Raw genomic sequence first — 25,455 nt, forward strand, 5'->3', positions numbered from 1 at the left:
ATACACTGAGGTATCCACTCTGGTTAGCTGCGCTGTGGTCTCCGTGAGCCACCGCCAGGGGCAGTTTGGGGGCAGGGCACATGGGGGCCAGGGCAGAGCCACCTGGGACCGGCTGCGGGGCACGGGCCGGCGCACGGGCGCAGGTGCTAAGGGCAGTTAGGCGGGCGCAGGATGGGCACCGGGAGGCGGCCAGCAGTGGATGAAAGCCCCAGAAGCCGCGCTGGGTGAGAACACGCACCAGGCAGGGGCTGTTAGCTTCTGCCCCAAAGCAGCATTTTTCCAGAGCTTCCAATTGATCGCTGCAAAGGCACTGGCCCGGGTCACCTTGCAGAGTCTAGTCACACTGAGGGGCAGGCACTTCAGGCCACCAGAAAGCAGGGGACCTTTTGACAAGGCAGCACCCAACTCCATGAAGGCGTCTCTTTAGGAAGCTGACTTTGGGGTTTAACACAGTCAAACACGTGCCGGGAAAGCCACTGGCTGCTACTTTTACAAACACAAGAGTCGTCCAGATCCTTATAATTATAGGTCGACTAGGCATGGCAGCCCACTCTACTTGCGGTTGACAAGTCGGGCTGTCAGGCAGCGCTGGGCAGCCAGAGGGAAGGGAAGTTGCAACTCAAGCCCAAGGACTCCCTGGGTTCATTGAGGGAGAAAGAGTGGGATCAGAGAAGAGGGCAGATAAGACGACCTGCAAGCTGGATCTGTGGGATTTTATTTGCAGGCTTACAACTTGGGAGGTGAAAAGGCCGCAAGCAAAGAGGGCACTCAAATTCTTTTCCATTTGCAACAACCTGGTGCATGTTCTAAAATTCTTAGTAGTCTAGAATCAGCTCCAGACAGAAGGGCACACTGAGCTGACCTCAGGGGCCCGGCTCACACCCTCGCTCCCCATCCCACGGCTCAGGGCGACGCCTCCTGTTCTCTGCAGCACAGACTTTTTTTGTTGTCTTGTTGGTTTTTGCATTTTTCTTAATGTTTAAAAATTTTTATTGCCTTTATTGGGGTGATGTTGGTTAATAAAATGTTTCAGGTGTACCGCTCTGTAACACATCACCTGTACGTTGTGCTGTGTGTCCGACCTGTACTCCTGAGACGGAGCTGTGCGCCGGGCAAACGTAAAGCTACAACCGGAATGCAGGCGGAGGGGCCCGTTTTCTGATGCATCGCGGAGGGTGAGAGAAAGCGAGCCTCGGAGGCGTTGTTCTGAGGTTCACGCAACGCTCTGCCGCGGAGGCTGTGGAGTGGGTGCTGGTGCAAACGTGTCTCTGATGCAAGAACGTGACAATTTAACGATGCGTGACACCGTTCTTAATTCCAGGACTAGACAACATGGTGTGTGCGCTCATAGCAGAAGGAATAAAAGATGTCCTCCTGGGACGGGGCAGTTGCACTAAAATCACAATGCTCCGGTAGCAGATCGAGTGAGAACAAGCTTCTTAGTCAGTGTCCACGTGTCCAAGGGGACTGTGACTTTCATATCACAGGGGTGTGGAGAGAGCTTTCTCTCTGGCTCCACTCTCCCCCAGAGCCTTTCCAGTCAACCTTGCAGGCACACAATACTCTTGGCATTACGCTTCCAAATGAGTCGGTCCGTAAGCGGGATGGATAAATCATTTTCAAATCTAGAAAACGTGTGGAATCTTGACTTCCTGCGTAGAGACGCAGCCACGCATGGTTCTCATGTGGGCAAAGTTTACTGCTGTGCTGAAATGAAATCACCCGACTCTGTTTTTCTAGGTTTGTGTTCAGGAGGAAGAGATGTGAACGGGCAGCCTTTATTAAGTAATACACAAATCATTGGTTATTTTCTTTATTAGGAGACAGCAGATTAAGATTGATTTTATTTCCTTTTTTGTAATAGGCTTTCCAAATGAAAAAGCATACCATTTTATATAACATTTCACAGAACACAACATTGTGCAAAAAAAAAAAAAAAAAAAAAAAAAATTAAGGTGACTTCCCAAGTGAATTCATTTCCCGACCAGGCACGTTGGTGAGTTGACTATGGGTAAGCAGTCCGCAACCAGAGGAAGGTTCCTGAAATAGAGGAAAATGAAATATATTTGTTCGCATCAAGAAACCAATAGCTAGCTCTGCTGGGAGTGGCAGGGTGTGGGCAGAGGAATTAGGGGAGCAGAAGTTGAATGGAAATAAGGACGGTTGTATAAAACAACGCAAAAGAGAACAGCAGAAATTAAGGACATACAGTGCTGATTGAAATAGCACGATGGGGACCCAGAGCACCTCGAACGACATTGATGGGCCTGGTTTCAGAACAGTTAGCATGGAACGTCTCACACCGAGACATGAAGTGAGTTACAGCGGACACACCCTGGCATGGTCCCCGTGTTCTTGTCATCGAAGAGACCCAACTTCTAGAGAGATTTTGAACATTGATGTGCTAGGTACAATCCGACCGTGGCGTCAAAGCCTGCGTGGCCATCACCACCCTTACTGCTCACAGCCCTGTCACACAGGCTTGGCCCAGGGGACCCGTCAACACCACCATGTGTGACCAGGGGCAACGTAGTTCGGCGGGACCTGGCCCCTCCCTGCCTTTCCTGCCACCGGCTCTGTGTTCTCACAACTGCTTACGTGTCCCCAGACACGTGATGCCGTTTCCTGTCCTGTCAATGCTGCCTGCCACCTGCACCTCACGTTTGTCTCCTCCCCGACTCCAGAGTTCGACTTCACTTAGAAAGCCCATTCACGTTCTTCTACTCTGTGAACCCCCATCCTGGCCCCCCGCCACCTGTCCTTAGAGCCTGCATGGCCGCTCACTGCCAGGGCGCCGGCCTCGGTGGGTGTCACCTGCATGAAGCAGCAGTGTGCGGGGACATGTCAGACCAAGCTACTATGTTAAAGGCAAACATTTTAATAAACATCTAATGGAGTGGGGGTCGAATGAGATTTCGCATATACGTGTGTGTGTGTGTGTGTGTGTGTGTGTATGTGTGACTATATAAATGCATGACAACATTCTCTTCAGAGAGAAGACTGACCCTCTTGCCCTCGCACGCTGGACCACACGACATACCAGACACTGAGCACCTGGTTCCTGGGTCATGGGCATCAGGTCAGGCACCTGCACTGACGATGTTTGTGTCCTGGTGGGGCTGGCGAGGGGGCAGGGCGTGAACAGCCCATCACCGGGCATCAGCAAGCAGCAGAATTCAGAGACTGGGCGGGGCCTCAGACCCAGGCAAGGGAAGGCTGCCCGGGAGGCGAGGATTCCTCCCACTTCACAGCTGGGAGGCCCAGAAACGGGCGGCTCTATCTAGAGGGTGGGAGGAGCGTGGCAATGTCATGCGGGGCAGAGGTGGCCCAGACAGGAAGGCTGGAGCCAAGCGGGGCGGGGACCGCAGCGGGGACGGAGGCAGCCGGAGGGCAGAAAGAGCCAGGGCTCTCCATCCAGGCCAAGGAGGCTGAGCTCTGTCCTGACAGCCACTGAAGCCACTGGAGGACTCGTCACATTAAGATCTGAAAGACAGTTTCAGCACTGGGTGCTCATCTCTGAAAGAGATCGCTGAGATTCTCGAAGTTGGAATCCCGCTCCGAGTCCATGGCCATTGCACGAGGTTTTCCATTAGGTGAGGCGGGGTGGGAGTCAGATCTTAAATGTTCTACAACCTCTCAAAGATGAAGACAGACTCAAGCGTCAAGCAGATGTTTTACGTTTTAAATATAACGATGAAATTTTTCCTTTCTATCCCTGGAAGACACCGATCAACCTAAATAGGAGATATTATTTGCATAATGGCAAACTTTATTATTGATATCCATCATATATACTCTAAGAAGTGGCACTTATATGCGGATAGCTAGATTTTTATCTACAGAACTGGAATACAAAGACGCTCTCCAGGAAGGGATCTGGGTGGGATGGGGCAGGGGCGGAGGAGGAGCTGGGGGCCACCTGAGTGTCCAGCCAGTGCTTAGGGATGTGGGGGAGACAAGGGAACAAGGGAACAAAAGTCAGCTCTGCTCTTAAGGAGCCTCTAACTGAACGGGGAACCAGCGTTAGGCCGGAGCACCGACAGGGTAACGCCGGGGCCGAGACCAGAGACTCTGGGACCAAGGGGTTGGTTGGACGCCTGGCTCTACAAGTTCAAGGTGTGGGGGCTCCCCTACGTGACTGCCCCTCCTGAAGTGTCGTCCTTTGTGAATGGAGATGACACTTCCCTCCTTCGAGCTGTGAGGATTCAGTGAAATCATTTACAAAGGGACAAGCACACGGCTTGGTTGTAACGACAGCTTGGGACCAATGTGAGTCCCCCAATATCCACCCTAAAACGACGACGTGAGAACTCAGCGTGCTGCCTCAGGGCGCAGTGGGCTGTGGCCCAGGGAGCTGGTGGAGAGGTCACAGGACAGGGGTGCCGAGTACTGTTTGCCCGCGTGGCCCCGCTGTGTCGGTGCTCAGTGACTGCGAGGTCAGGCCCGCACCGTTACATCCGTATCTTCCCCCAACGGCGCGTTCCAAGGGGCAGACGACGGCGAGGTAAAGGCTCTGGGAACAAAGCGATACGCTCCCAGGGACAGGGCAAGACTGCTTGTCCGGGGCAGCATCTTCCTGTTGCCACAGGGAGGCACAGGGCTTGGGGGGTGTCGGCCACCGAGGTGAGCCCTGCAGAGCCAAGCAGGAGAGGTCTTATTCCATGGGGCCCCTGGGGCCCCTGACCTTGCTGCCTCACGACCCATCCTTACAGCCCCACGGAGCTGCGGAGTCTTTAAAGAAGTAAAACAAACCTAAGATTGCACAATTCCTATGAATAAGCTCTGAAGACGACCCGGGTCTTGACCCGCTAGAGAAATTCTATATTTTCTGATTTCAGAAACCTGCATATATATTATTCAATAGGTCAGCACCTGAAACAATTATTAAAGGAAGTAAATAGTGAAAAATTTCAATGCAACGTTGTAGACTAAAAGAATATGTTATATGTTGTATTCTCTTTCTACGCCAGAAAACCAAAAAAGCAAAACAGAACAAATGAACTGATTTGGGTCTGTGAGAATGAAGCAAACAATCTTCTTCCTAAAAGTAGTTGAAATGTTTCAGACTAACTTTGGCTTTTATGAAAAAAGAAACCTTCCTATTTGCCACATGTAATAAATACACGCCTTCCACCTGGACAATTCTACTTCCCATTGGAGTATCACCTTCCAGGTGACAAAACACTCTGGCAATATTATCTCGGCTCGTTCTTGTAACAACTACACGAGGCAGGCTCATTCCCACTGTGCAGGTGTCCCCAGGGAGACCGGCCCAGAGCCACACAGGCAGGGGCGGAGCTCAAGCACAAATACTTGAAATAAGAGTCCAAGACGCCGGGGCCTAAGGGGCATTTCTGATGGTGCAGGAAAAACCAAGACTATCTGAGAGTTGAGACCGGATGAATGATTCCTTTCCTTCATAGATATCTAGATTTTTTTTTTTAATGTATAAAATGATTTTACAAAGCATATTTTAAAATATTCTTATCAAAGTAACAATGTGTCTTGCAAATTTCAGAAAGGATAGACAATCACACACAAATCACACTTCCACAAGCCTCAGAAAATTACTGTAAAAAATATCCAGCCTACCTGTGTCATTTCTTGCGTATGAATATATAGAGTACACAGTTTTCAAAAAATAAAATTGGGATCCTATCACACAGGTTTGGTGATCTGCTCTTTTCCTTAATTGTTTGGGAAACTCGTCATGTTATTGACTGGCTGTCATACGTTTATTGGAGAAAGAGATCTGATCAAGTGAACAGGGTGGTGGCCTGAATCCCCATAAACAAACCGGAACCTGGTCTGACTCGTTTCCATCCACGGTTTCCTTTCTGGCTGCAGGAGTTAATGTGCCATGATCACTGGGTGCTGGTAACAGGAAGCAGCATGGGACGTTTTCCACGCGACTTCAGCTCAGCATGAAATCACCTGCACCTCCCACAACACAGCAAAGTAAGTGGGAGAAGGCACTTACCTGCGTTTGCTCTGGGCCCCAACCCGTTCCTTAGACTTTGCAAGACGGCTGGTGTTGCCTAACAAGAGAGAGAACCTTTTTACTCCAAGAGAAGGAAAGCCCTCCGGAGATAAAAACTTAAACATTGAAGCTACCATTTTAAAAACTTAAAACATTGAAGCTACCATTTTAAAAACTTAAAACATTGAAGCTACCATTTAAAAAACTTAAACATTGAAGCTACCATTTAAAAAACTTAAACATTGAAGCTACCGTGTTAAGAAACTTAAGCCAAACGATTAAAGAGTAACTTTATTACACAGTTGTCTGTTTTAAGAAGCGCCTCAAAGACTAACCAAGTAACGATTACAAACAACTAGTTATGAGGTTTTACATTTGTTTAACAGGGAATAATTGGCCCCAATTAAACTGGCTAATCTAAGGCTTTTTAGATTACTCAGACCAATTAAACTTTTTAAAATGAGAATTTAGGTGATCTTCAAGCCTTTCTAACACGGATAATGACACCGGCTCCTTAGTCACCTCCCTGGTTTTAGTCGTGATATTAAGATAAATTAAGTGAGATTACCACCTTATTGGATTTATTTACCTTTGGAAATGAAGACCGTTTAAGGGTCACACATCCTCACAGCCTCGGCGAGGGGCCTCAGCTGGCCGTGTCAGACTGTCTTTAAAAGCTCTGTGTTTACTGCTTCAGCAATGGAGCGAGGTGTTCATTAAGGCAACAAAACTCTCATAAAATATCCAAAGGTCCACTCGTGAGAAAACGCTCGACAAGATGAAACTGATCACATCCTTCCCAGAAAACCAGCCGTTCTTTTAAAACCAGTTTTTAAACAGGATTTGGTCTGGATACCGTCTGGACTCTTTATAAACAGCATTTAAATCTACGGTGAGTATATAACGGTACATTTATTTTTATACCATGTTTTAAAGAAGTTGCACAATGTTTAGTGTGACCCTTTTATGACAAGCGTCATTAAATTCTTTCCCTGTTTACAACTATTTATGAAGGCCTTTTTAAGAAAAAAATGAAATTGTTAGCTCACACACACGAAATTTCTTTCAAAAGTTTATTTAGTATCAAGCAAGAGGAAACTTTGCTTAACACTACAGAACATTTCAAGACGTGAGTTACAAAAAAATACCACATTATTAGCACTTGTAACTGGCTTCCCTTTTTACGCATGTTGGCAAGAGAAAAAAAAAACTGGCATATGTCTGAAAGATAAAATAACTAAACTCTATGGAAACCTTTAAAATGAACGGTGAGGCTTACGTTAAAGGATAGATTAACATGTTTAGTAAACCTATTTTTTTGTTTAACACTAGTTAATCAAAGTTATTTTTTTTTCTTTTGATGCCTATTTTTTTCATATACAGACTGGAAATAACAAAATTTTACATGTCTTTTTTTTTTCCTTTTTCTTTTTCTTTCTGCCCACGTTGATGTTTCCACAAAGCAGTTTTTAAGTTCCATCCATTCAGAGCTTAAGCACTTTGATTTATTGAAAAAGGGAGTGTTCATAGAAAAATTACTTTGAACAGTATACAGGACGGGTGGAGCTGGGCTATTTCACAACACCAGAGCACAATCAGTAGCGGCCGTACGGCTGGTCCCTGTAGACGCCCTTCGCTGTCCTTGCTGACGGAGCCTTGTGTCTCGAGTTCGTCCACTCCTCTTGCCCTGAATCAGGGAGACGAAGCACAGCAGTTAGAGCCCCGCACCCCATCGGCATCGTTCCGCAGAAGCTAACTGAGCCCCGGACCTACTGCAGGTGTCATGCTGAGGTACTGAGAAAAACCCGAGAGAGAGAATTCACTTTAAAAAATTACAAACACAATGGAAAACGGTCACCTCATTAGAGAAACCTACCAGCGTGGGAAGAAAAATGAACTTTTGTATCTTACACGGCAACCAACCTCACGAACTTTCCTTGGGCCATTGTTTTTTTTAAGGAAAGCTCACAACTCAAGTAGCAAATGGAACTGCCTTTTGCTAAACGTTCAGAGATACATGAATAGGAAAAGGATCACTTAGATCTCCTCCAACAAAGAGCACACCGGTAAAAACATGTGACGGCAGAAGGGGACACAGGAGGGCAAGGAGGGGAGGCGCAGAGCAGGGCAGAGACCCGCTGCCCTGTCCTCCGTCGGGCCTGCCACGAGGGGCTGAGGGTCGTGCTGGCGGGAACTGAGCCCTCGGTAACACTTCATGAATATGAAGTGAACTCGGTGACGTGCGCCACGTTTCACTCCTGATACTAAATACGCACTGGACAGTGGTGTCAATAACCCAGGGCATCCGTCACCCTTACGTCCTGAAACCAGACACCGGTTCAACCCCCCAACTTCCAATGGGCCCAAGGGCTTGGCCACCAAGCAGTTAACACCCCGGCTTCCAGACACAGCGACCAGAAAGTCACGTGCCCACAGAGACCAATTTTGAAAAGCTGCGAAGGAAAAGTGCTTCAAATGACCTCTTCTTTTGACACAAACATGCAATCAACATCATTCCCTCAAGCTAACTTGCATCCATTTAAGAGTACAGCATTCAACAAACCAGCCAGTTTCTCTTAAGTGTTTGCTTTGAATACTGAAAAAAAAAAAAAAAAAATCCAAGGTGCAATCATCACAGCTTGGGGCCGGCGACACAACCAGATGCACTTCAAAGGGAACACCGGAAAACGGTGTCTCAGTGATGTTCAGAGAAATGTCACAACATCCATTAACCGGAGTCCTGATCCACTTGCACGGGCCCGACGTGTTCACCAGCGCCTCGCCACGGACTGAAGCCCCCTCTTCTCTGATGTCCTCGCCCCGCGGCGAAGGAGCTGCTCCCCGTCCTCAGGTGGCTGCGGCCAGTTCCTGTCATTGCCCCTGTCACCCTTCTGCACGTGGAGGCTCTGGACACGGATGCCTGGGTTCCGTGGGCTGGGCTGTCTCCCTGAGCCCGCGAGGGCTCCCCTTCTCCGCCCTCGCTCGGGGCTCCTGGGAGCTTTATGGGGTGACTCCCACTGCAATGTTCTCAGAGGGCCTGAGGCTGGGGATGAATTAAAACAAAGGTGGGGGAGGAGGAGCCACTTGGAACTGTAGTCTCAGCTCTTTCATTTTCAGCGCGTGGCAACCAACCCAAACGGGAAACTGAGGCTCAGAATCTGAGCTCCTGCCATTTCCTGCAAGTCTTCATCGTCCCCTAAACCTCGAGTCTTCCGGGAGCGTCTGAGAAGAGCCAGAGAGGCAGGGCGAACGGGGGAGAGGCGCTGCGTCCCGGCCTGCACGCCTCCGAGTTCCGCCCCACGGAGCACCCCCCCCCCGCACCCCCACTCACCATAGGAATCGTACGTCTCGTCGCTGAGGCCATGTCCGTAGTCATAGTAATCGGCGCCGCTGCTGGAAAGGAAGCAAAGACACACAGGGGAAGGGTGAGAACGCAGGCCGGACGGCGGGGAGGTGCAGTCACACTCAGGGAAAGGCGCTCGGAGACCACCGGGAGGGGCGGGCCCCCCGCTGGCTGGGCAGGCGCTACCGCAGGGGCCTGCGGGACCGGGACCGTCACGGCCGCCCCACGTCAGTACAGTCAATGCGTCGGCACCTCACGCACAGCGGCTGTCCACCCAGCACAGAGCGGGGCCCGCCGCGCCCGGGGCACGGCGCTGGTGCCCGTCCTGGGAGCGCCGGGGGGCGGTGGGACAGGGGGACACGTGGCGAACAGGGGCAGCGCCTGTGCCGAGAGCCACGCCGGGCGCGTGGAGGCGGGAGGGCCCCGCGGCGCCCTCCTCCGGGGGGCACGCATGGAGGGCAAGGCTTTACTTCCTCGTTAGTCCCCGGCCCTGCACTCAGTGCCTGGTCCACTGCGGGGACGTCGCCTTACGACAGAGCAGCAAGTCTCATCTCCCAGCCCCAGGGAGTGGCCACCAGGACGGGACTGCCCGTGGCCTCGGTGCCCGCGGCGCCGCGTGGCGGGCAGCCAGGGGAGGCTCGCGGTGGGCCGGGGCCTGGTGCCGTGTGTCAGCCGCTGAGACCCAGCCGGGCGTCGCGACAGCCTGGGGTGCACAGAGCTGTCCCACCCGCTCCCTAGGGGTGGACGCTGCGGGTCAGGAGCGCCAGGACGCCTGCCACCCACCTCACTGACCGTGGCGCACGGCGGCCCTCGCAGGGTCGGGCCACACCTGCTGGGCCCCCACGCTTCCCCTCGGGAAAACGCCACCAGGCCGGTCCCCGGGTGTGACGACCGAGCACGAAGGGCAGCTGCTGTGAGGAGGAGGAGGGGGGCGCGTGGGGCTCTGCTCCTCCCGTCCCCCCGCACGTGGGGCTGGCCCCGCACGCCCGCCGCCTCCTGCCCCGCCTGCTCCGGCCTCAGCTCCGAGGAGCTCCCGACCTCTCGGGGTGCCCGGGGGCCCGCCACAGCGCACGCTCGCTGTTCCTCCCTCCTCGGTCCCTGCCCTGCCCCGGACAGACCCTCCCTCCCCGCACACTGGGCCCCACGGAAGGGGCCCTGCACCAGCCGGCGCGGCACGCGGGCTTCTCGGAGAGCGTGGCACGTGAGCCGTGTTCCCAATGATGCCGAGGGGTGAGGGGAGCTGGCCTAGAGGGGAGGACAGGAGCGGGCAGAGCTGACGGCAAAGCCTCGGGGACCCCCCAGGCAGGGCAGCAGCGCGGGAAGGCGTGGATACAGCAGACAGGGGGACACATCTGAGCGCCCCCAAGTGCTTGCATCGGGGAGAGGTAACCCTCCGAGTGCCGTGCGTAACTCAAAATCTGGATCAGCATGAGAAAAAGTTATATCGATATATAACCTGAGGTACAAGAAAAGAGAACAGAACATAGAACATGAATTATTCCATTGTTATTTACACGTAGAGCCATCAAAGAGGCGTTGGCACTTTTGGGAATATTTATCAGCGCCGCTCACAGCGACGTTGGCTCTCAAAGGGTTAATAAGCCCCGGTGAGATGCCGAGTCCTCGGTATAAAGCGCTGCCTCCATGTGCCAGACACAGGCCGCATCTCGGATCCCGGCTGACCCACGTCCTCCGCACACGGTCCCCGGCTGCAGCGTGGCGCCCGCCCCGAGGAGAGCCCCTCGCACGGAGGGGAAGCACCGGCCGGCAGCGCCGCGCTGCGTGAGGCCCCCCCCCAACGGCGGGGAAGGCCGCCGGGCACAGAGCAGCCGCCCCGCCACGGACCTGTCCTACCACGGGGCCGTGCGCCATCTGCCCACGGAGCAGCAGGCAGCTGCAGCTGGGGAGCCGGCTTCCCCCGCGCCGGGAAGGAAGGACAGAGCGGGACAGGGGCGCTGCCGTGGTGAGCGAGCCCCCGCCGTACGCACGGCTCCGCCACGGGCAGGGTCTCACTCTTCTGCATGAAGTCTCTGCTCTCACGGACTGGGGGACCGAGGCTCCGGGAGGGTGAGCCTCCCGGCGGGGCCACACGGCTCTCAGGGGCAGCAGCTACTGTCGGAGCTCAGGACGCTGCCCTGTGCTAGAGGCCACCCTCCCCGGGCAGTTCCTGCCTCACTGACCTGCTCTGCCGCCCGCTCTTCCCGAGGCCCCCTGTGCTCCCCGAGGCTCACGCTCAGAAAACAAGTCAGGGTCCCGCCCGGCTCACTGCTCGAGCGCGCGTGAGCACAGAGCACAGGCTGCTGTCCCCCCATCTCAGCTCCAGGCCCCCCGCCCGCAGTGCTAACTTCCTCTCAAACACAGCCATTGATGGGGAGGGGACAAGAAGAGGGACCGCTGAAGAGAGCAGGGACGTTTTCATAGCCAAGAAGAGACAACCATCCAGCAAAAAATCAGCAACAACGGAAGAAACAACGCGGCTTCCCTCCTTCTTGAGACGGTAGCTTTGACGCTGAGAAATGCTACCCAAGTCGAGTGTTTTTCTCACCTCGAGGACAGGAATTTAGAGACAAACCTTTTGATGAAACATCCGTGTCAAATATTGGTTACGACGTCTGAGTCTAAACGTGGGTCCGCCCCGGCTGGGCAGCCTCGGAAAAGGCGTCCTGCTCGCCACGCCTTAGTGTTTTACCCGTCAGCGCCCAGGCCGGGTCCGGACCCTGTGCAGGCCCCCGGGCAGCGCTGGCCTTCTCCGGGGCTCACGCACGGCATCTTCTCATTTTATTGAAAATGAACCGGCTACTTCTCCTTAGAAACTCAGCACTAAATCAAGGGAACCTCAGCCTTCTTTTCAAAGGTCAGAAATTATATCCTCAGGGCCCCTTAGACAAATACAATCCTGGTATTCTTGCAAATTTTATCTTTGTTGCACGAGTAAAACGAGAGTAACTCATTAAACTCAAAACAATTTCCTTTCCTGAAACAGGTCTGCATTGTCTGACGTTCAAGTAGAAATGACAGGTACCGCGTCACTGAAAGCAGCGGGGAACGGCTGCTTTCGGACCACACTACGCCTCCTTTGTTAAATGAGCTGAGCCGTAACGAACATCAGCCTGCACGGGAGGCGTGTCTATGAAGCGCTCTCATGCAGTTCAGCCTAAAAAAATTGGGGTGACGACTGTTCTCCAAGGAACAGGAGGATAAAAGGTAGCATAATTGGGTCCGGCCGTAGTGCGGCGATAAGACAATCTTCGTTCTGACAAGTGAAAACTTGAAACTGACATTTTCTATCATTTCACCCAGTTTCTGATGATTTATTGCGAGACTGTCATCAAGCCAGGACGCTGGGAGCAGCTGAGCCCCATTCTCACACCTGTCAGTCCCATCGGAATTGCTTCCACAGTGTCTCATTTCGTGGCCTCGAGTGTCTATTAACCAAGGATGTGCCCTATTTCCCACGGATAAACTAAAAACCCAGTTATGGCAAAGGGGGAACCACTAACCAGCTCCTCATTTATGGACACAACTTTTAATATCAATGACAGGCAAGAACATGCATTAGGCCGAACACCCCTCAAGTCCATCAAAAGCCTCCAGGGCAGCCGGTCCGTCTGCAGGTCGGGAGCGGGCCCTTCTCCCTGCATGAGGCCGCGTCTCCCGGGCCCTCTGTCCTCCACGTCCCCCAACACGTCAGGGGTCGGAGGACGTCTACATATTCCACACAATCCCAGGCTTTCTCAGAGGTTCCTGATTCCATGATCAGAGCCAGGAACCATGCCCAGGATTGGGGGGCGGGGGCAGGGTTAAAGAGCAAACGGTACCCCTGGGACCAGTCCATGCCTCCCAGGCCTCCTACCCCCCATCAACAGGGGTTCAAAACGAGGACGAAAACCCTGAGTCCCAGATCACCCTGCCTCTGTAGACGGGATTAAGAAGGAACTCCTGACATGTATCCATCCTTCCCTCAGCCCTTCAAGCCCCCTTGAAGCGGCTGGAACTAATCTCTGATTTCTACTTGAAAGTCATGGGAAGTAACCTCAGCCCCTTCTGAAAGGTCATCTAAGGATGAACGTGGACAGGCAAGGCCCAAGGCCGTGAGCCAGGGGTGTCTGACGCCACAGCAGCTGCTCGGTTTCCCCCACACCTGGCTGCCCTCCTGATCGGAACCTGGAAGGAGGCTGGAGGCTTGACCCTCCCAACGAGACAGCCTCACAAGCCTGTTGACTACAAGCACCCGCGTCCCTCTCCCCCTTTGTTCCAGTCACATCTGTGTTTGCACCTGGGATGCCTTTTGGGTGTGAAGAAGAGCTCGCGTTTTTCTTCAACTTCTCAGCATGTTCTTCTTTGTAAAAACTCTCCCTCCTCCACTTCACTGTCTTCGCCGTCCCATTCCAGCGGGCCCGGCGAGGCTGCCCTCTGTCTTGGGCTCCGTCTTTCCATCCCTCTCGGTTTTCTATCGCAGTGACAGCCCTTCACCCTTGGGGGCTGTCAGCAGCCTCACAGCCATTTATTGCCTCTTTAGGTCCCAGCTCCTTGACTGGTTTGGCCTTGACGGATGTGATGGCTTCTTACGCACAAAAAGATTTACTCACTTTACAACCGCCCTCGCATCTCAGATCTCTGTTCTCTCTGCTGTTCGTGTTCTAGTGTGTCTAGTGTGTAGTCTGGTTCTCAAACTCTTAGTAAATCTGGGGTTCCTGCCATCTTTGCAGCTGAGATCCTCCACTTTCTGGTCTGTGGAGGGTGACGTCCCCATTTCCACCAGCTTTCTTCTGGGGGCTGTGGAAAAGGCACAGATGGGTGGGTAAGGAGTGTGCCTGTCCCGTGTAGGGGGCTCTGGCGTCCCCACGGGTGGCGCCACCTGAGGTTTGGCTTTGGCACTGTCACAGCTGTAACCTGGGAGCACCCACTGCTGAGCCCTAGCGGCTGAGAGGAGGGACCGGCGGAGCGGCGGCCAGGGCAGCGCTCCGATCGGCCTCCGTCTGCTCCGTGCTCACAGCCACAGGCGTGGGGCGAAGTCTCAGACCCCCCACCCCTCCGCCGCGACAGAGCCCTCCTCCTGAACGGGGTCTTCTTCCTTTCTGCTTCCTCACAGAGCGGATTCATCTGCTTCCTCTTCCCCAGGAACCTTGCGCAGCCTTCTTCTGTCGCATCGTGGGACTTTAAGAAGGGACGGGTGAGCGGATATTTGCACCATCTTCCTTCCTCACTGGCAGTTCTTTTCAGTTACGATGCATTTAGATACTCTTTTCATCCTCAAGCCCCGTCTGAAGGAGACAAACTGGTTCATCTTCCGGGGGAGACGATGAGGTCAGAAGACGGGGACCACGTCTCATTCGCACCTATCTCTCCCGTCAGCGGTGCGGGCACACAGCTGCATCCCCAAGCACAGCGGCGCAGGAGGACTCAGGCGGCGCCGAGGCCCTGTCTCAGGGAACCCCTTCAGAAGTGTGGAGAGTGATTTCTGTCTCCCGATTATTTTGGCCCTTTGCTTCAAGGAGAATCTTATCTGTAATCATCATGGTAAAAATGAATACCTTAGCGAACAGTTAATAAATTCTTACTATATGACAGAAAAACTGGGAGGCTTGTACACCCAGGACCCAGATAACAGCTCCAGACTGGCCTTTAACCCTTACTTACCCATCAGAAGTTGTTACAGATAAAGCAGAATACACAGAAAGCACTATATAAATGCAGTGCGGGGACTCCTCTTTGTTTCCCCATGATCATAGCTGAACGATGAGACTCTTCGGGGAAAGGAACCGGCTAGAAAACGCCCCATCGGCTTTCAGTAAGTCTAACAGGTCCTTCCTAACGTTTCATGACGTTTCCCCAGGAAGACCCTGAGGAGCGAGTTTCAGAAGCAGGCGGACAAGCTGGAAGGAGGATGGGTTACGGCCGCGGCCGGCCCTGTGGTCGGCTCTGCCCCAGTGTGGCTCCAGCCGCGCGCTTGTCCACTCAAGTGCCTCCGAGGAGCGACCTGCTGCCCAGGTCCTGCCACTGCACCCGGGAGACAGACGCTGGTGGCTGCATTAGCTCCCGCCTCGTGCGTCTGGCTGAGCTGTTCAGGCTGAACAGAGGGCGGTGGAGAACGCGCTGACCCGCGGATTCCACAGGGGATGGGCCAGCTCTGCCGTGAGGCAGACGTGGCGCCCGGTGCCCGCTGCGCAGCAGGCAAGTAGGGCGTCTCTGTCCTCAAGGAGCTTATAGCGTGAGCCGCCTGCCGTTCACGGATGGAAGGCAGCGCGGGTCTCCAGTGTTTTCCAGAACTTGCTGCTGCATGCGTCTCTCTCTCTCTCCATCTCGGCCCCAGGGCACGAATAATGCTGCTTCTCTAATGTGACCCAGTGCAGCGGTTTTCAGTGCGGCCCCAGTGTGGCCCCGGGACTCCTAGGAGTCTCTGAGACCCTTACAGGGCGTCCACCACCTCCAGCTCTTTCTGCAATAACAGTAAGACATTATCCGTCTTTTTACCTCGCTGACACTAGCAAGAACCAACACCGTGGCCTCAAATTGTACTAGCAGGTATGTGTGTGTTTTTAAAGGTAGTTTTATTTTTAAAAGTCCTTGACCACCTAGTAAAGATGACTAATTTTAATAAAGCTCAACTCTTAAGCACACACCTTTTAATTATTCTGTGTGATGAAATACCCAGTGTCTGTGGCCGTCCCACAGCGGGGACGCAGCAGGAACTCTGGGCAGAGACCGGTGCCATCGGCCCGGCCAGCTGCTTTGTTCACAGGGCACTGGTTTCACTGGAAAGAATGGAAGGAGTGGCAGGCAAACTGTGGCCGCTCAGACTTAGACACTGGCAGACGGTTTCTCAGAAATGAATGGCGGGAGCCTGTCCCCTGAAGGAGGACACCTGACTGGCGGTTACCGATGAGGAAATCCACGCTTCCAAGTACAAGGCAGAATTTCGGAACACCAGGATTACCGCAGTAAATGGCAGCAGGCCAGCACTTAACGTCTTCTCTATCTCTGCGGAGGCTGGTGGCGATAAAAATAAACTGGATTTTTTTTTATATTACATAACATGTCACAGCCTGGTAAAAATAGGCCTAACTTGGTGAACCAATATTTTCCAAACAGGCCACGCGTGATGGTACAAAACCCCTGAGAGCCCACGGCACTCTAACAGTGCACAAGGAGTCTGCTGAGATGGTGTGGAGCCACTGGGCAGCTAACCCTGAAGGCCCTGGCCCCTGCCGAGGTCGGGGGCAGTGTCAAAGAAGAATACCCTCAACTGTGTGAGGGGCTAGCGAAATACTTCTTCCTTTTCCAACTCCGTATTTGTCATTCCAACTGCCTCACCCAGAACAACACACCCACCAGCCTGAACGCGGAAGCTGGTGAAAGAACCCAGCTAGCTTCTACGAAGCCAGACATTAGAGAAAACGTGCCACGATTATTACTAATTATTTTTGTGAAAATAGCAATTTTTTTCCATAAAAATAAATTATTTACATTAACAAGCAATGGGTGGATTACTGTTTTATGCTTCATGATGAATACCTATCTTTAAACGTTTCCGTTTGAAGTCGGAATGTGGTAAATAGGAACAGAACCACATACACGGGAGCACTCTGTGGTCCTCACTAATTCTGGGGTGAAAGGCAGTCATGAGACCCAACGCTTCCCCGGGGCCCTGAGCCTGAGGCCACGCGAGTGTCAGGCGGGCAGTGGAGCAGGGCACCTGCGTGGAGGAGGCTCCTTTCACCTGGCAAGGGAGTGGGAAAGGTTAATAAGGGACTGGGAACAGTTTATAAGTGTGTGGGGAGGGTTTATAAGCCTTAAAATAGATATAAATACTAAAATGAATGTAAGGTTCCTACTTGGCAGATTTTCATCTGTCGCAGGGGAGTCTAGAACGTAATACCTGCGATAAGTGAGGGATCCCTGTATCTCTATTTTAGAAATTTAGGTTAAAAAATAGCTTTCTACCATCTAAGCAGAGAGAAACTCTCACTTCTTCCATTGTCTCTTGAGAAAGATGATCTTCGTAGGAATTTACAAGGTCCAGACACCACCTTCTTCACTCAACCTCTGTTCAGCAGGTATTCTCGAAATACCCACCATGTGCCGGGCACTGGGACACAGCCGTGAGCGCGGTTTGGTCTTCACGATAAAACGTGTCTGCGGCGACATGTCAGACACGCCCGCGCAGGGCGACGCAGCCTGCAGCGCAGAGAGGCTGGAGGTGGGACAGGAGGACACTTCTGGGAAGGAGAAAGGTCTCAACTGACAGCTCAGAGACAGAGGAGCCAGACACGAAGGAAGAGGAAGGAGTCCCGAGGATGGCGATGACGACACGGGATCTGGAAGGGAGACGGCGGCGGCGGATCGAAGACAGCGCGCTGCCCGGGTCCCGCGGCCAGGAGGCCCCGGAGCCGGAGCCGGAGCCGGAGCCGGCAGAGCTGCCCAGCGGCTCCCACTCACACGTGCGGAGCTCTTCGCGCCCCGTGCCTGTCACTGCGATCCAACCGCCGATCCAGCATTTCTGCAGTAACAGGAAGTATGCCTGGGTACTTGTTCAAAAAGCCGTGCAAACGGGGGGACTAGATGAGACGCCTGGAGGTAAGACGTCCGACAGTCAAAAGCACACGCCAGAGAACCTGCGGGGTGGGTGCCGAAACGCCCCCTGGGTGCGCGCAGAGCAAACGCTCACTGAGCTGCAGGCCGCGGAGAAGGGCCACCTGATGCTCTTTGCTGTCGCTGCAGTGCGACGTTCACGGTCCTTAGCCGGCCGTGTTTTCGTCGTTAAGCAGGCTTCTCCTCGTCCTGCAGCCAGTTCGGAAGACAGGGCAGAATTAATCGTGAAGAACCCGGCTTTGGAGCCAGACCAGCGCTGTCAGAGTCCAGGCTCCCGCGTTTACTGTGTGCAAGCTTAGGCAACGTTAACTCAATTTTCTGTAAAATAGTTTTAAAAATAAATCTTTTAGAAGATTGTTGTGAGGTGTTCTGTTATTAAGCTCTTATTCAAGGACAGTTGTTATCAATATTATGAAGGCAGAGGTTCTTTCAAGTAATGTTTTCCCCAGAGTGCTTCCTTTGATGGTACACACCCTGTTTCTGCTCAGCAAGAGGGAGGCGCTCATCCTGAGCGATACCAGGCTAACGACAAACACAGCAGTCATTCCCAGCTTCCTCCCATTTGCATGGTCCTCTGCAATTTCAGAATGTCATGTCATTTTCAGGAAGGTAAACGCCATTTTGTCCTTTCCCCTTATTACTTAAATGCAAGGCTTCCTGAGGATTGCCGCTGGCTTGCTCGGGGACTCGCCCTGAATGACAGAGCTGGAGTCCGAGGGAGGCCTGTCTTTGGCGTCAGAGTTTCAGTAGCTGTACTGCAACAATAAATTAATTTCTCCCAGACACTACCATTTAGAACTAAGATGTCTTGTGAAGAAACACGAGGGGACAGATCCATTTTTGTAACTTATTTTTTCTGGCAAAAGATGATTCTAAAAAATTTATCAACTACGTATATCACCACAAGACACCCCAAGAGATCTTAATGAGAATTCTTTGCATAAAGCATCCAAACTACACGTCAGAACACGACAGAACAAAACTGTCAGCGGCTGGGGTGGCCGGGGAAGCCTTGGCGGTCCCCAAGGGCAAAGGAGGCTGCAAAGGCTACTGAGAACTCATTTCAAAAGGATGAAATAGATACCTACAAGTTTAAAAATAGAGAAAAAGATTTTTTTGGACCATGAACAGAATAAAGTTTGGGTTCATTACCCATTTATTGGTATTTCTCTCTGTGAACACCCACGTCTGGCCGCGCCGTGTGCCAAGGTGTGCCATCTCTGGTTTTGCAGTCTCTGGCTCTTCCAATAGCATCTGAAATGGTCCATCAACATTTATGAGCAGTTCACAATATATTTCATGAGGCCGTTTGTGAATGGGATTTATTTGTGGGACCTTGAACTTGTTTCTGCAGCCAATGCTTCCGTCTGCTACACGGAGGACCCTTTTGGGAGAGATTTCTGTTTGATGTGTTTGGTAGTTGGATTTCAAAACCTCTACATATGACCCTTTAAGGAAATTCAACTGTGATATGCAATGTTTGTGCATGTGTAATATTCCATATGAGAATATTGGAAGGGCCTTATCTGACTCTTTATGGGATTGCCAACAAACCTGGGAGACAATATTAGGCCCGCAAATGGTTTTCAGTATTTTTGGGAAATCTGGTAGCACACTAACATGAATCAATTTGCATAACAAATTATTCAGCCTCATTCTCCAAATATGTAGAACTAAAAAAATTTCAACTACACTGCTCATAGCAATTGTATTTAAATTTACATTTAACATCAACACAACTGAATGGGAATACCTACCGTGCTTTAAAATGACTGATGTGAAGAGTCAACCTGTCCATAGTTACTCAGTAAATATTTATTGAGCATTTTCGATGTTTCAAGCACTGTGTGAGGCACTGGTGGATAGGATGGTGAAAAAAATTTAAAGCAGCAGAGAATTACTTCAATATAAAATTGCAGTTAGGAAGGGACACTGCTTGGATTTATTAGAGTATATACAATAATGATAGCACATTAAAAAAATCATTCCGTTGTCCCAAATCCAATGTACAGATGAGGTTTTCCAGAACTGTAGACATGAGCCCACTTTAAGGCCAACGGCAATTTCAGATGTTCTATTTGTTTTTTCTCACTTGATCAGACTCAGTTTATCGATATTAATAATCCGACCAGAAAACCAACATTTTGCTTCACTGCTCCTTTTCTTTATCGTTAGTTTTCCATTTCTTTAATTTGTAGTCCTCTCTTCAGTCTTCCCTTTCGTCTGCTAACTTGGGGTTTCATTTGTGTATCCTTGGTAGCGTCTCAGATGACAAATTATTGATTTTATAGGCAAATCATGACATGCGCCTTCAGCTTTACAACGACCCTGTGAGGTGGCTGTCGTTACCCTGTGCAGGTGAAGCGCCCGGGCCGCAGGGGCATTCTCGGCAAATGACAGAGCTGGGGTTTAGGCCCAGATGGCCCAGCTCGGTCTAGGGGAACCCCTCCCTGCCCACTCACCGAGTCTGGCCTCGGCCTTCCCGGAGGCCCAGTTTCATCCACACGACTTCGGCCAGGTTGGTAGGTACATGTTTTTGTCTACATCTAAACTGAGCCTCATCTGTAGCTCTTTCCCGGAACCTGCCAGAAACTGCCTCTCCCTTTTGTATTTACACTATCCAACACTCATTACACAGTTACGTCCAGGCGCTCACTGTATAAATATTGGGTCAAAGGCTACACACGTGTTCAGGTTCTTGCTGGACAAGCGTAAGTTGCGTTCTAAAAGGAACGCTCTCCCTCCTGGGGACCAGCCCAAGGGAAAAGCAGAGCCTGCCCCACGCCCGCCTCACTGCAGCTCCTCCGTTGTCCGCCCGGCAGATGAGGTCTGGCGGGACTGAGAAACACAAGCGCACGCACGGTATCAGAAGCCGTCCTTCCCACGGAACGTCATGCTGCGACCGCACGCCTGTGCCCACACACGTCTGAGGGGTCTAGAAACGATCTCGACACAATGAGGCCTTCTGTAACTCTCTTTCACAAATGGGGAACCTAAATGGCACGTGTGATTTTATTCCGATTGTTTACTTGTTGGGATTCTCTTGACTGGAGTCTTCCTCAGAAAAGACCGCCAGTCTCTATCGGCAGCAACGAAGGTCCCGGTCCCCCAGTTATGAGAGAGAGGTGGCCCTGCTCGGCCTGCCGGTTCATGGGCCGGCTCTGTCGCTTACTCCCCACGGACCTCAGGGAAAGGCCGTCATCACTGGGCCTCATCGTCCTCACCTAGAAAACGGGACAGTAACAGGAACCTGCCTTTATGAGGCTAAAAGTGCTGAATTCCCTGTGGCACCTGGGACATGTGACCTCCGAAGTTTATGGATCTTCTGCTGTGTAACTTGAACCTGCTACCGCATGTCATCCCAACCGCACACCATTTTACAGATGAGACGAGAGGCAGCCAAGGCGGTAAACAGCTTGGCCCAAACCCTCCAGCTAAGGACATGATGGAGCTGGGATTCCAGTCCAGGTGGGCACGGTTTTATAGCCCAGTCTTTTCATTAAATCACGTCCCCTAATTTAAGAGTTGGGTGTTATACAATCACTATGCCATTTTTTTTACTAAACGGCACGCCAGGGTTGTGGGCCTGATCCCTGGTCAGCGCACGGACAAGAGCCAGCCAGTGAATGCATAAGTGAGTGGAGCGGCAGGTCGATGTTTCTCTCTCTAAAATCAATCAAGAAAAAAATTCCTCTAAAAATCAATAGAAAAGCACTTTAAGAATGTATGAAACATGGGGAAAACAAACAGGGAGGTTCACAGAGTACACCTTTCACAGGCCTTGAGATTCTAGAGTGAAGATCTACCACGGGGAAACTGATGGCCAACAGGCCCCCTTTCAGAAACTCTGTCCCATGAGAGACATTTTTGTAATGAAGCTCTGTCCCCGGCACGCTGTCCCTGCGCAGCATCTGTCCCTGGGAGGAACGGCCGGTCATAAGCACCGTCCTCCTGTTGCATGAGGCAGATGGCAGCGCCAAAGCCGCGTGATGCAGTGCGTCTCCCGGCGGCCTCTGTTTTTGCACACGGCCGTTATTTGGCGATTCCTCGGTGGTAAATCTCCTGTGTGAACTGATTTACTGGCACCAGCACGCCGTCGCCCGGCCGCGGGTCGCCACACACTGGCGGAGACCACGCACGGAGAGGCCATGTGGCAAGTGCGGGGCTTCTGGGGTTCTCCCCCTTCTCAGGGGTGCAGCTTTCTGACTCATCACTGCCAAGCTAGGCGAAGGGCACAGAGCTTAAGGAGAACTGGGAAGGAGCCCAACTCCCTAGCTCTGTGACGTCGGCCAAGTTCACATGCCTGGAGCTCCCGTTTCCTTGCTCGTACAATGAAAAGACTGACAACCTTGGGAACAAATGAAATGACAGGAATGACAGCATCTAACAGAGTAGCTAATACTCGGTAAGTACCCAATAGCTATTTTGTTTTTCTCGAAGTTTATTACCCTAATGAATCTTAAAAGATGCTTTTCTTGCCCTGGCTGGTGTGGCTCAGTGGGTTGAGCCCCAGACTGTGAACTGAGAAGTCGCCGGTTTGATTCCTGATCATGGCACAGGCCGGGGTTGCGCCTGAGTTGCAGGCCAGGTCCCCAGTTGGGGGCGTGGGAGGAAGGCAACCAATGGAGGGGAAACTGATCTGATGTATCTCTTGCACTTGCTGTTTCCCTCCTTCTCACTCTCTCTAAAAGTAAACAAATAATATCTTTAAAAAAATAACATTAAAAATAATGCTTCTCTTTCTTATTTGTGAGTTTACATCTAAGGACTTTCCTGATGACGAAGCTATGACCTTTCCTAGCTCACCTGCAGGACCGTCAAGGGTCACGTTTAGTGGGAGGCTCTGTGACGGAGGGGGGACGCCCCAGCCTGCTTCTCAGAGCCACTGGATCACACTTCCGTTCAGCCATGTTCACAGCGGCAGGCTCAGCACCCAGGCAGAAGCGGGCGGCCCAGTGGGGGCCAAACCTCAGCCTTTCGTGGACCGTGACCAGGCTTGTGCCACCAGGCACACCGCCTTCCTGCCAGTGACTTCACGCTGCTGTCTGCACTGATTTCATTGCAACTTAAATCTGTCATCAGTGAATTACAGCAAAAACATTCATAAAATCATGGGCTTAATGTGCTAATTATACTCTCCTGACAGCTTTAAAGTCTAATCATTCAAACGGTGAAAAGCCTGCCCTTGTACCGTCTGAAGCCATGTTGTGAAACCCAGGGACACGGGTGCCCTCTGAGCAACACGCAGTGAAGGAGAAGAACACGGACCGAAAGGAACAAGCTCCGTGTGTGGGAACCGGGCCCCTCAGCAAACCTCCCTGTACCTGCTTTCTGAAGAGTCAAAGGGGGGTAACACCTGCCTCCTGAGGTTAAAATGAAGACCAGAGGGGATGCGCGTGAGCAGGTGCGCATACACCTCCGCAATCCACATTTATCCTAACGCAACCGACACGCAGCAGGAGACGGTCACGCCACACGGGGGCTTGTTAACAGCAATGCTTCCACGTTACACTCCAGCCGTGGGCTGTTCCTTCCTTTTCCCCTTTGCGGTTGTAGCTTCGCTCTTTCACTATCGCCCTCCTTCCCTTTGATGTCTTACTGCAGGGTCCTTGAGTGAGAATTAAAGTACTGAGAGGGCGATCATGTACATGGGCCGGCAGCTCCGATTCGGGCCGTGTTTACACGCGGTGTGAGCAGCCGCCAACAGACAGGGCAGCCGGCTGGAGGCCAGGGCAGAGCAGGGCGCAGGGCGCAGGGCGACAAGGTCCGGTCTCGCCATTTCCCTTGGCGTTGGCATTGAGAACACAGCGCGAGTCCCTGGTCCCCATGGCTCTGACACCTTCCCCGACTCTGCTTCTCGGGATAGAATGGGGCTTTGCTATTGTTTAGTCACAAAACCAAGTCAAGGATTTTATATTTTGAAAACATTTTCTTGGCTCGATCATGGTTTTTAGCGTCAGACAGAGGCCTTGGCTCCGTTTCCTGCGGGGTTAGTGGCTGAACATCCTGGTCCTCGGCTTCCGTGCCCGGGAGGCCGGGCCTGCAGGGCCGTGGTGGGCGTAAGGGCTTCCGCACACGCAGGGCGCAGACAGCGGAGCACCGGACCTAACAGTCTCCAGGGCTGGCCGCTGTAATTTCTAATTTCTTCCGTCGCTTTAAGTGTTTTCACGAAAATCACAGTGATTTTGGAGGATGAAATGAAAAATGTTCTTGAAAGCGCAGTCCGACCACACAGCACTGCGGGGCCTTAACGTGTTGGTGTAACGCGTGTCCGGGAACTGATCTCTGTACCACACGCTCAGCCCCTGCCACACGCGCGGAGGGTGATCAGCTCCTGCTTGGAGTCCCTTGTTCTGCTTTCTTAAGGATCCCTGAAGGGATCAAATGCTCCTTTGGAGAACTTACAGCTCTTCAGAGACACAGACCAAACGCTGGTGGTTTTTTAAAATAAGAATTGCCCGGAAGGGGTGAGCGTGGTGACGCGACGAACCGACAGCAGGGAGGGTTACCGCGGTCACGCTCCCTGGCGCATCTGCTCGCAGTGACCCCTTCCTGTGACGAGAGCCCCCGAAAGCTGCTCTCCACAAAGTCCCAGAACCACAGTCACCAGGCTGCGCACTGTGATTGTGGTTCGGATGATGAACAGGACAGCAAGTGAAAATTAATCCCTTACTTTAGAACGAAATGAATACATTTCCAAAGGGTTTCTGTGACGGCTCAAGTCCCGTCCGGGGGGGGGGGGGCAGGTCTCTGGGGTCAGAGATCATTTATCCCCTGCTCTGTCTTATTCACGAGAGCTGGTCAGGCACTCTGCGTCCACAGGAATTTATCAATAACTTTTGAGCCAATGGAAAGAATCGTCCACATTTCCCTGCACAGTGACTGTGTTGACAGCTTGTTACTCACTGAATGTGTGAAGTCAGATAAACAATGCTTCGTTCTCACTGTGATATCAGCGCTATCGGGGTCATGACAAAAATCAATGGGGAAATGGAGCTGAACTATCCCGCACTCCCCAGCACGCTGCAGGGATTCTGCTTTGTACTCTAATTTTAATGCAAGATATTTGCACACTGGGCAGGGGGCGTTCCTAATCTGTAAAACCTCTGGAGAGCAGCTGCTGTGCCTACAGCAAAACTTCCCCGAGGTGATTAGGAACAGAACAGCCATCGCTGAAAGGAGCCCTTCCCCAAGCAGGTGTAATGCCCGAGGGCCAGCCACCCCCCAGCTGCTGTCCCTTCTGCCCGTCCTCAACAGACCACAGCAGCTCACCTTCCAGCTTGCCTTCCAGTCCCAGTGATGGCAAACACGGACACCGACCACGGCCATGGGGAGAGACCCCCCACCGGGTACCCCCACCCATTCCCCCTGTGAACCATTTCCTCCCATAGTCCTTCCAGACGTGCTGGCACCTGCTTCTGGCAACCACGCCCCGGCAGAGAGGACGCAACTCAGAGCTGCGAGAGGAGGGCAGGAACCAGGGCTTCCGGGCGCGGCCACCTCCTGTGCGTCACTGACAGAGGGGACCTCCTGGACGGCC

At 52.3% G+C, this 25,455-nt stretch overlaps 1 protein-coding gene and 1 long non-coding RNA gene across 2 annotated transcripts in view; both read right to left on the minus strand.

Moving 5' to 3' along the window:
* Positions 1-1,929: 1,929 nt before the first annotated feature.
* On the minus strand, positions 1,930-6,962 carry LOC150003956 (uncharacterized). Its single transcript, XR_016512343.1, has 3 exons — positions 6,570-6,962; positions 5,981-6,038; positions 1,930-2,040 (listed from the first exon to the last, which is right to left on the minus strand). It is a non-coding gene; the product is annotated as an uncharacterized LOC150003956 (long non-coding RNA).
* A 77-nt stretch (positions 6,963-7,039) lies between these two features.
* Positions 7,040-25,455, minus strand: part of KHDRBS3 (KH RNA binding domain containing, signal transduction associated 3) — a 93,638-nt gene continuing 75,222 nt past the window's right edge. Inside the window, exons 8-9 of the mRNA XM_090283331.1 lie at positions 9,312-9,373; positions 7,040-7,667 (exon numbers count right to left, since the gene is read on the minus strand). Of these exons, the coding sequence (XP_090139457.1) occupies positions 7,576-7,667; positions 9,312-9,373 (154 nt within the window). The 3' untranslated portion in view covers positions 7,040-7,575. The remainder of the gene's footprint in view (positions 7,668-9,311; positions 9,374-25,455) is intronic.

This window comes from Furipterus horrens, unplaced genomic scaffold, assembly GCF_987537825.1.
Source record: "Furipterus horrens unplaced genomic scaffold, mFurHor1.1.pri manual_scaffold_7, whole genome shotgun sequence".
In the NCBI taxonomy this organism is placed as follows: Eukaryota; Metazoa; Chordata; class Mammalia; order Chiroptera; family Furipteridae; genus Furipterus; species Furipterus horrens.